The following is a 12538-nucleotide window of genomic DNA, read 5'->3' on the forward strand; positions in this document are numbered from 1 at the left end:
TAACGTACTTCTAATGCTGGGTTCATGCTCATACGGCAATACACTGCACGTTTTTTTATAGTAGGTACAGTGGCGTTCAAAAGTGCATGGATAGATATCGACCGTAATAATATTACGGTTGAAATATCTCCATGCACTTTTGAACGCCAGTGTACCTATAGCGTCATAACTGATAAATAATGGCACATTATTTGTGCAGCAGAACCGGTCACACGGCGTTTGTACTGCAAAAAAACGTACATTGTTTACACTTAAACGAATACTCACTGGACTCGTCAAGCGTATCGAATGAACGTTTGCAGTGTCGTTCGACTAGTATAGCTCTGTTTCATTCACACGGCACGTTTTTTATCGAATAGCAACCGAACAAGCGTCAGTACCCGAGCGACTTTCGGAGGGAACGCACGTATTTTATTTCTAGTTTCAAGGTTATTTCAAAATGGTTGACGAATCTGCTATAGATAACGAATTATTAATTAATTTAGTGGAACAAAAGCCCGTTTTGTGGGATAAAACTACCGAACTTTATAAAAATCGTTTCGCAACTCAAGAGGCTTGGAAGGAAATAATGATAGCATTGGATCCAACTTTCGAGAGAAAGGGAGAAAAAACTAGACAAGCTTTCGGTATGTATCTTTTATTGATTAATAATAATTGTTTAATAGCGTCACATAGGTCTCAGTCAGTTTTACCAAAGAGAATAGATAGTATAGAGGGGTCCTGTCATAGTAAATTTTGTAGTCACAGTAAATTTACTGCCATCTATCGACACACGACTAAAACTCAAAATGAAAACGTATTAAATTATCAAAAAAAATTATATATAATATGGATAAATGATTTTATTATTTTTATATCATTTTGACCCATGTTCATTCACTGATATCTATGTGTTAAAATTGTTCAATATGAAACGGTGTCGTCACGCCATCTAGCCGAACATAGGCTAAAGGTGTGTGCGCCATCTATCCGAGAATAACTTTTTCTTGATTTCCGAGGCACGTTTTTTCCTTAGACTTTATTCATCGTATACGAAGTTACATATGTCTTTGGTTTTACTTACTTCTAAATAAATACTCGTTTTGCCATGGGACAAATCCATCACTTGTTAATAAATATTTAGTTACCAAAATTAGTTCTTACACTGTACTGTACCCATAGTGAAAATTCCATTTGACAGCGTCACGTGACGTGACGTGACGTACGCGTCTGCGTTAAGTCTCATTTTGTATGGGATTTTGAGTTTCCAAAACGTCCCGCTTGGCGCGCTGTTCAAAATCCCATACAAAAATACGCAATCGCGAACGCACGTCACAATATCGAATGAAATTTAGACTAGGGGTTCTGATACTTTGCCTTGCGGTGTTCTGTATAATTTACTATATTTGTCTTTTACAGCTAAACAAATTATTCAAAGGTGGACTTGCATAAGAGATAGTTATATTCGATCATATAAAAAGATACAAGATCAGAAGAGGTCAGGAATTGCCAAAACCACGAAGCCTTATGTATACAATAAACAGTTATCCTTCCTACAGAAAGTAATACAGCCGAATGAGACAATAACCAGTGTTTTTATCGAAAATAATATAGAATTAGAAAACCAGAATAATTCTGATGAAAACGAAACATCGGACACAAATTCTAACGAGGAACAAGATATCAAGCCAACGTTTTCATCCAACGCAATACCTAAACGTATAGCTAAAAGACATGTGACTGATGTCAATCCTGTAGATGCTAAGGTGATGAAAATGGATTGTTATTCAAATAATGAACCCAGAACAATGAATCGGCATCTTTCATTTTTTAATGGGATATTACCAGCATTAGATAAGCTTGACGAAGACGAAGTTCTTGAATTCCAAATGGGTGTACTGCACTTGTTGAAAAATATTAAAAACTGTCGCCAAAATCGATACCAAGGAATACAAAAATAATACTGTACAACATAAATACTTTCAGTACAAACTTGAATACAACAGCTCCTCTTGAAAGTCCTGCCTCTGTTGAATCCTCTTATTCTAAACACATTGATATTGATTGTAATGATACTGATGATTTTTAATACGAAATTAGAACAAATAAAACTCACTGTAACATTAATAAAACTTATACAATATCTACCTGTGTATTTTTATTTGTGTACTCACCTTATACAAATGGCTAATTTCATTTCACTTCCGAATATTCGTATTTGTTTTTGGTGATGTTGAACTTACCAGTCAATATAATAAAGTTTCAAAACATTGAATAGTTCTATAATCCGAAAAAAATTAAAAACTTTGTTTCAATGTTTCTAAGTTTATCGTGTAACCTTTCAAATGTTTTAGTACGCGCTGGTCATTCATTTATAGGATGTACCTTATATTTTGTCGGCGGCGAAACCGTTGTTACTAACGTTGTAACTAAAGTACCTACAATGAAGCGTGGATCCATCACTGACGTCTGCTCACTGTGACAACTGCGTGAAGACTGTGGCTCTTCGTTTTTACACGAACGAAAATCTACCCTACGAGTGGTCGATTAAAATGCCGATTAGTTAATGTCCGCCTAAATAGGTGTGCACTCGTACTCGTACCGAAGGAATCGGAAAAAACTGCCAAACCGTTTTTTTTCGGTAGTGTTCGACCGAAGTTTCGGGTTCGGGAGGTTCCGGCATAAAATTTTGTTTCGTCCGAATGTTCCGTTTCGGTCAGAATTAGAGCAAAACCGAACCTTCAGTTTCAGCGGTTTCGGCGAAAATTCCGGTTTCGGTCGAGCAGTAAGTACGTTATGGAAGCGGCCCGATTTGAGCAATGTTTTGATATCACAGCGATACGATACTGATGATCTGTCAGTGTCAAAACGTTTTTGGTTGAAAAAATATAACTTTTGTCACTGACAGATCAGTATCGTATCGCTGTGACATCTTATAAGCATTGATGGAATCGGGCCGAAGGTCTCAGTAAAGCACAAAGGTGTGGCACTACTAAACTCTTACTATTAATTAAGCGTTAAGACTCGAATAGCGCCTAATTGATCATGACCCGGCTTAATTGGCTGCAGGGGCTCACGAACTCACAAACTGTACTCAATCTGTTGGTGGTTAGTGCGCAAGTGAGTTAACAACAGTAGGCTAGGGTAGGATATTTTTTAACCCAAAAGCGCCAGGTAGGAAGCAACGTCTTTGCATTGACACAGATCGGCGTCGTCGACGACAGAAACAGAAACGGCTTTGGACAGAGTAGCCATGGCGATCTTTGGTGTCAGAGGCCAAGATCCACTTCGGGTCGTTGCGCCACAGCAGTAAGTAAGTAAGTATTAACACAGATACCTAAGCCTAAAACTAAAAAACTTACTCAGTGGATCTTTTTATGATTTTTCGATATATGTATATTATCAATTAGCAGGAGGCTAACGCATTTTTTTATATAATATATTATATTGTTTATGTTTTTTTTCCATTTCGATCAAGGGTGAATGTATTATACTTCTGTTTACTATTTTGCTCGTCAGATCCCTCGACTGTATCACTAGCTATATTATAAAAATAATTACACTACTATGGTATGCAGCGTAACGACATATGATCGAAAATAAATAAAAATTAGACATGTTTTCGTGTTTTTTTTTCTGTCGTGCACTTTTAAAAATAGTCTAGTTTCTATGTGATTTTAATTTCATGACGATTTGCTCTTCATTAAAATGTGTAAAAATTCAAAATAAAAAGTAAAATTTTTCGTTAAGCCCTTTTAACGTTTCTTCTCTGTACAAGATTAGACTCATACTGGTCTTATGTCCACTGTACAAAGGTAGTAATAAACCCGAATCACAGATGTCGTTACTGAGATAAAGGGTCGGTACGTGTTGATAACATATCGTATTTTGGGCGTAATGTAACAAAATATGTATGTAGTCTTTATAAAGATATGAAGTTGATTATTTTAAGTTTATTTGGTTATGTAAGGGGTCATCCATTAATTACATCACACGTTTAGGAGGGAGGGGGTCAAGAAAATGTGACATGTTTGACAAGGGGGAGGGGGGAGTAACAAATATTTTTTTTTCCTAATCAGTTCTGGGTTATAAAATTACTAATATTTAAAAAATGTTTTGATAAAGTACCTATTAATAATAGATACTTAATTAGATTTGCCGATTTCGTTGAAAAAATGTGACTTCACACCAGGGGGGAGGGGTTTGCCAAATGTGACCAAGTGTGTCAAGGAGGGGGGAGGGGTAAAAAAACGTAGAAATTCGTGTGACGTAATTAATGGATGAATCCTAAGGACGCCTGAGCACGAAGAATTTCGTACATTAACCCGCCTGTTGCTATCTCTATCGCACGCATATAATTGCTGTCACGCCGATGATGTCGATGTTCAATGCTATTTGTGCGAGCAGGACAGCCTTATAATGCGTGCGATAGAGATTGTCAAGTCTACTGTCAAGATGGTGAAATAAGCGCCTGAAATGTTCAGTAAAAGTCAATGATAGTTTTTTTTTACATATATAATTGGCTTTTTATAATTCTTAGTAATAATAAAACAGAAAAATGTGTGTTACATCATTAGATTCATTAGTTTATAGGTAATTTTAATATGCTATAAGTAATTCACATTGTCTTCAATTTTTCCATCTTGTTATTGATTGGTTACCGTAAAACGGGGTGAGTAGGTTTCGCGGGGAGCTATGGGTTATGAATGGGGAGAGAAGGATTGAGAGGGGAGTGAGGTGGGTTTTTAAGGCTACCGTTACAAAAATAATGTATTCCAATTTAAAATGGAGCTATGTATAGTAATATTCATAATAAAAAAAAATCGATCCATCAATCTTCCAAAATCACCTTTGTATGAAAAACCCTCTCACCCCAAATACGAGGCACTACGGGGTGAGGTGGGTTTTCCTCTTTATCGTCAAAGTTATGAAATGGAACTACCGTAAAACGGGGTGAACAGAAATCGCGGGGTTTTTGAAAATTTTGAACTTTTTCTTTCAAGTTGTTATATTTAAAAACGTACATCTCTAAAATTAGATTTTTTGGAATGCGTATAAAGTAGACTATTTATTCTCTACATTGATACCAAAAGAACTTAATCAAACTGCCTAAAAGTTAGATTTTTTTGACTCTAAAGTAAGGTCTCGCCAAGGTAAGAAATGAAGCCTGTCTGAACTTTGTTCTAGCGGTAAATGTTTTGACATTAACAAAGTAAAAGTTAGCTAACCTGGTAATATAGTATCTGTAGTACCTAAATAATAAATAATATCATTAATTTTCTCTATAACAAAGCATTTTTTTGCATTAAAACAATAACTAGCAAATTTACGTGATAAAGGGGTCAGTGGACACGCATATGGGGTGAACAGTTACGCCATAGGGGGTGATTAGATACAACAAAGGGGTGTAAAGACACGCCTTGGGGGTTAAAAGACACGAAAAAATAATTTTGTGTTAAATAGCTGTTTAACAGATATATATACCATTTGCCAATAGAATATCCACATAATAATGACCAAATTCGATGCCTATGACAGCTAAAACTTAATATTTCTATTCACTCCTTTCTTGTGTCTATCGACCCCGTTTTAAGGATATGGAGAAAACAGGTAGTTTTCTTTGATTTTCTCTGAATTGGGTAGGTAAAAATTTATTTCACAAATGCAAAATTGAAGAACTAACCAAGACTCAAAAAATTATATCAAAATGATTACTTTTATCATTTGGATTATTGGCGAAAATGGTCCTTGAAGTTGAAAATCGTGTCTTTTCACCCCGTTTTACGGTACCCAAAATAAAATACAAACTAAAATACAAACGTCCGAACCACTCATTATATATGTCGTAGGCCGATCGTAAGATCAGGCAGATCGTAATGTTCCTGTGTAATGTTTTGACGATAGTCACATTAAACCAATACATAGGTAGGATAGGTTCGTTAGGTTGCTTCAGATGCCCGAAGGGCAAACTGCCCAGAAATAGGAGCCCCGCGTAGCGGGGCTCCATCGACTCAGGGAACGAGTCAAAGATTTTCACGTTTCACGATATGCCTAGGAATTTCACGATATGCCTGATCTTACGATCGGCCGCCGACATATACACCATTCAGTTTTGATATGTAAAAATAAAATTTTATCGAGGTTTGAAAGTCAAATTTCACCCAACTCACCCCATTTTACGGTATTTATTCAACATTTTCAGACCCCAGATTAGGTATAACTTCATTGTATTTTAAAGTTAAGTCTAGTTATGACAAGTTATCAGCCTTCACTATAATATAAGTGTGCCCTTCACCAGCCGCGTTAGATCTTTTGTTAGATCGGATAGCAGAACTGCGCGGGGGCATTCCGGCAGCGATCTCGATTGGGGCGTACACTCGTACAGCCAGCAAACAGGTAGATTTTTCATATATTTGCACTTTTAAAAATAAACATTATGGGACAATCATACACAAATAGATCTAGCCTCGTAGCAAAGAGAATTTGAAATAGAGGTGGATTGTGATAGTAAATTTTGTAGTCATTACATTTACTGCCATCTTTCGACACAAATGATCCATACCTTTGGCTTAGTCTCGATTAGATGGCGATACTTTTTGATATTTAACAAATTTAACACATATCAGTGAAAGAATAAGGATCAAAGTCAAATGGCATTCTAAAAGTTTTAATCATTTGTGTCGAAAGATGGCAGTAAATGTACTGACTACATAATTTACTTTGACAATATTCCTCTAGTCTAAATTCACCTTGCTCGTAGTAAGCTCAATAAGGCTTGTTTCATGGGCGCTAGACTACAATATATTTAACAGATAGATATGTAGGTATAGATAACTATTTAAGGACATATAAAACATCCATAACTCAGGAAATAATAACAATAAATATCTATGTTGGACACACAAATAAATGTCCTTACTAGGATTTGAACCCGGGACTACCGACTACCGACTAGGCTAGGAGGACGGTTAGAATCTAGAATCTAGAATATCAGTCTTGGTCCACGCTGTTCCGAATAAGTGGCGAAAGAATTTAAAAACTCAATTTTATTCTAAACGAACTGTCAATGTCCTTTGTCACACTGTCACAATCACAGTTGGTATAGCTTGGTATAGCCATGTAGCCTTAAGGTGACAGTCCATTTCCAACCGCAGCTGCACTACTGTCAATTTTACTATGGAAATTGACACTAACAGCGACGCGTTCAGTACTAGTAGTGCAGCTGCGGTCAGAAACGGAATGTTACCCTTATTTGTTGAAACGCAAGAGATTCTGTAGGTATGTAATAAAATACATGTTTACGCCCGTTTGTCTGTCTGTACATTGCTCGAGCCGCATGCCTTTCCGGATTCTATCGCCGGGCAAATCTCAGAAACTTTGTTACCTAGAACAAAGTGTAACTCAGCGCTAAGGACACGTCACTGCACAAGCGAAGCGACTTTAACTCTTAGAGCGTTTTCACCATGACCACAGAAGTAAACTTAAAAAAAAACCGGACAAGTGCTAGTTGGACTCTCATTTGTTGTTATAGCGGCAATGGAAATACATCATGTGAAAATTTCAACTGTCACTATCACGGTTCATGAGATAGGTACAGCCTGGTGACAGACAGACGGATGGACAGATGGACAGCGGAGTCTTAGTAATAGGGTCCCATTTTTACCCTTTGGGTACGGAACCCTAAAAGGCGCTACTTTATATTTGTTTCAATATTTATTGTTCAAAAGATAACCTGAAACCAAAATAAAATGCCATAGGGAATTATCTAGCAGCTGTTTTCTCCTAGGATCGTCCGACATCCGATATCGGATCAGACAATGTTAAAATGCTCTTACGAACTACTTTAACAATAAATTCATTAAAAATTTATAAACAGGACTGCAGTTTAAATGGAGCCTGGCTCCCACGGGCCGGATTGGACCGCTGTCGGCGGGCCGGATTGGAACGCTTCGCGAGCCGGATTTGGCGAGCCCTGGATTAGATAAACGTCAATTAGAATATAACTGTGCGGTCAGATTCATAAGCAGCAACAACAAAGTTGCTATACCTGTGACATCGTGACTATACCTGTATTTATAGCTATATTATTTCGATTACAGCCGGGGAAGGCGGGGAACCTTTTAAATGAAAAAAATACAATAAATCAAGGTAACACGCCGCTCCCGGTGTGGCCACAGCTCTCATCTGACCACATCAATTTCAGGCGGGGCCATAAAACGCACCCGTTTCGGAGGCTTGTTACCGCCGTTCCTAGTTGGTAACCCGTTTTTATGGCTTCATGTGTAAGGCCCGTGAATGTATTCATTACGGGTGGAAATATAGTTGTATGTGTTGTATGGCGAATATGGATACGTTGGTGGCCTAACAGTTAAGGTAGCATTCGGATTTAGACTACACCAGCATTACTATGCATATGTGTTGCAGCATTTGCAGCCCGACATTACCACATAGTATAATAATAGTGCTACCTTACAGAAAGGAAACTTCCTACAAAACCGAAGTTTGACAGCGGTTCAGGGTTGAATCATGCTGTCCCTTTCCAATATATGGCACTATCCCTTTCGGCTATTTAGGGTTGTCAAAATTCAAGCCTTTTTCTTATAAGGTAAAGGGCGCCTGTTTCGGCAGGTTAAGGCTCTTGAGAGTTTGTAATTTTTTTTTAAATATTACTAAGCATATCAATACCTTGAAAGCTTTTGAGTAAGTTATATTAGTTCTTTGTTAATAATTTAATGTATAAACTATAGGGTTTTAGTTGAAACTTTTTTTTAATGAATTTTTTCGTGAACCTCTTATTTGGCCCCCATTTCGTGATACAAATTTAGCTCAGCTCCTAAGTTCGTGAATTCGTGTCCCCTGTTTGGGAATACATTTTCTTAGAGTAATTGGTGATAATTTGCTGATAATCATTTTAAATATTTAACGGTCTTACCTACTTACGAGTAATTGTAATGTCAAATTAAAAATAATATTTAAAAATAATTTTAAATTGAGACCTAGCTTAAAGTTTTTTGTACTCGTCGATTTTAATGGTTGAATTAAGACTTTGTAAACCATATGGGTACTTTAATACTTGATTAAAAGCCGAACTACTAATATATAAAAAAAAAATTAACCATCTTATACGTTAAATATAAACATACACAAAAATAAATCAAATAAATTGAATTATAAATAAAATTGTGCTAGTAGTTAATATGAGAATATACGTGGAATATACCTTAATTTTTTAAACTCGGGTCACATTCAAACTCGTTTTATGAGAATTCTAGTGAAAAAAACATATACCGAATTTCGCTCATACGAAACTTCATGAAATACATTAATTGTTTTCTAATTTATTTTTTTAATTATCTTCGTTGTTATATTTAAAAACGAGCACTCAAAATGTATCTAGAAAACCCTTGATTCGTTAGTGGCACGAAATAGGAGACACACGTAAAATAAAATGACCGCTATTTCGTGAGTCGATTTATTGCAATTTTCAGGTATTTCTATGCATATATTCAATCTTTTTTCTTATCAAATCAATTACTAAGGAACCCACAGAAACACTCCCAAAAACTTTTATTCGAATGGGTTTAGCTTTTCCTTCCTATAAGCTTAACAAGTGAGAGCGCGCACCTTACGCCTAAAAAAAGTGCACGCATACAACACAGCTGTTCGCGGCCGTCTGACAGTTTCGACCATCGTATTACTCTCAGTTTAATCACTAAAATATTGGTTATTATTTTATTGAAGAGATTAAATAATACAGATTTTTTTCATATGTATAATTTGAATAAAAAATATTTGAATTCCTTATTATTTGCGCCAGAAACAAAACTACCGAAATAACGTACTAACACGAACTTGGGGCCCGTTACCTTATGTGGTCGTGCATGCAAGGGGACGTCAGGTTGTGTTAACCCTAATAATTGGTCGGAGCAATGGTGAGCCGAACGGAGCCGAGTTTGCCCGAAGGGAGGAGTTTCGCACCCCTGACATTACTGTCAACTGCATGGCTGCTGCTAATGTCAGAACCAGTGTTGCTGCCCGGTTTTTGACATTTGCGGCAGCAATGTACTCGGTATTAGTATATAATTTCAGACTGCAAAATTGCAGCAGTAATGCTGATGAAGAATGATGACCAAATAAATTTTCAAAAATTGCAAGCCTTTTTTTTCTTACAGTTAGTTTCGATTTCTATGACACTTGAAATATACACCAATGAGTGACGTAGGTGTCGTAGGTAAAGTTAAATGAGACAGTCGTCTGAGTAAGCAATACTTAATCTCAACGGGAACTTTCTAAGTTGAAACTTGCTTGAGAATTTCCTCATGAAAGTTTCCAGAAATTTTCGAAAATTTTGAGACTTTTCTACAACTAGCATATTGCTATTTGGAAGCCGTCTAACCGCTATACTTAAAGCAATACTGGGATCATAATGCTATCTCATTAACCCTTGTTAAGACCAACCAAGAGTGAAAGAGATAGCATTATGACCTGACTCGCCATCGCCATTTATAGTTGGTCAAGCAAATCTTGTCAGTAGAAAAAGGCGCGAAATTCAAATTTTCTATGGGACGATAACTCGTCGCGCCTACATTTTTTAAATTTGTCGCCTTTTTCTACTGACAAGATTTGCTTAACCAAGTATAGTTTTGCGGCAAGATTAGTCTACCATCGCTCAAAATACCTACCCATTTACCGAACAACTATCACTCACTTGCTATGCTAATTTAACAATAACTTGCCTATAAAATGACTTAGTTATGCAAGTCTGGATTGTTACATTAAAGCCTAGGTATCCTAATTTGGTAAAGCCGGTAGCGGCAATTAGCAAGACAATTAATAGCCTGTGTTAAGACAAGGCCGTTTAGTAGTTCACTTTATACAACGTGTGCTTAGTTCACCTTACAAACTGACTGACTTTTAGATCTGACTTAGAATTATACTAGGTACTAATTAGTGTTTTTGTTTTAAGAGAAACCTACGAAAAATTGTAGTCTATTGAATATTTCCAAGTTTTAATGAAGGGTAACTGAACGTTATCTTTTCGCGGATTTAATTAACTGAAAAAAAAAAATTATACACACGAAATATAAACTGTTTTTGCAAGGGAAAGTTCCAACCAAAAAGATTAAAGGGTAAGGAAAAATCACGGTAATATAAATTTTCAGATGTGTACCAATCGTTATCCTGCATACAATAGTATAATTTTAGTATAAAATAGCTATGATGTAGCTAAGGGATCTGAGAAGAACGTTTTAAAGAGAAGTATATTTACAGGGTAATTGAGATAATAAAAAAAATACATATGAAACCCGCGCACTGCCAATTTCCTTCGCAACTTTCTGGTGGCGCCCATATTTTTTGTTTCTTTCTTTCCTAGCTTTACGCCTCTTAATATAATTTATTTTTATTTATTTATTTAAATATGAAACAAACGGTCATACAAAAAATATTGTTACAGTTTCTTCTCTTAATCTAAACCTATAGTTTCCATTTTTATTAAACATATATTTATATAGAAGCACGAAAAAGTACCTATCTTGGCTTAAGGTGGAGAAATCTCTCTATTAGGGCGCACGATGTATGTATAATAATCTTATCTTCTGTACTTACTCTAATATCAAAACACGAAGCTTAGTTAAATATCAAAAGCAGAGTACTTCATTACGGCTTTCACATAAATAAAACAGTTTAGGCTATCTAGCAAAGAGGTTTTATCTTACAATATTGAAAGCATTCCGACCACAATCAGACGGCCTTTTAAGGGTAGCTTAGACGTAAATAACTTGTTAAAGGAATGGCAGGAAAATATTTATTTAACCTTTATTGCATAAAAGAAAACCTTACAGTACAAAAGGCTGACTTAATGCCATGAGGCATTCTCTACCAGTCAACATTTAAGCAAAGCGGAGAAATTGTGGGCGGTGCTACTTTAATAACAACAACAAAATATAGTACATATAATAACATACTATACATACGAACCATAAATAAATAATAATGTTGTAAAATTATTTTAGTGCCGAAAAAATATATAATTATACAGGTAAGAAAATTTAAGTTTCAACTATTTTTAACCTTATCAAAACCTAGATGGCGCTAGCGCGCCGCGTAGCGATAAACTAGAAACAAACACATTAATATAAAACTACATACATAAATGTCGATCATAATAAAAGCCTTGTTAATTTAGCCATGCGTTTGCGCACAAAATGAAGGGCAATGTACGCGGATCAACGCTCTGGTCTGACATCTGACTCACTGTCGCAAAAATATGTATACTGTATGTGTGTCTGTTCGTTTCTACTGATAGCATTTTTACCCTTATCCAAACACCACTTTTAAGTTTTACAACAGATTTTGTTTCGATTCACCTAAATACTAGTAGTTGTTGATTCGTTAGTAGAAACGGAATAAAGTCATTAATTAATTAAATTATTTATTTATTCCTATATAACAATATTACATTGCGTTAGAAAAATCTTAGCAACTAATTACAGAGATGTACTTTATAGCAACATTAGCAACTAAACAAAATGTATTGTTCCATAAAAACATTCTCGAC

General features: G+C 35.8%; 1 protein-coding gene across 1 annotated transcript; it reads left to right on the plus strand.

Annotated features, from left to right (window-relative positions):
- The first annotated feature begins 412 nt into the window (after nt 1-412).
- LOC134795874 (uncharacterized) lies at nt 413-1940 on the plus strand. Its single transcript, XM_063767805.1, has 2 exons — nt 413-626; nt 1399-1940. Exons 1-2 carry the CDS (start codon nt 440-442, stop codon nt 1938-1940), a joined length of 729 nt encoding a protein of 242 aa, XP_063623875.1. The 5' UTR covers nt 413-439.
- Nucleotides 1941-12538: the final 10598 nt, after the last annotated feature.

Source organism: Cydia splendana, chromosome 12 (assembly GCF_910591565.1).
Source record: "Cydia splendana chromosome 12, ilCydSple1.2, whole genome shotgun sequence".
Lineage (NCBI taxonomy): Eukaryota > Metazoa > Arthropoda > Insecta > Lepidoptera > Tortricidae > Cydia > Cydia splendana.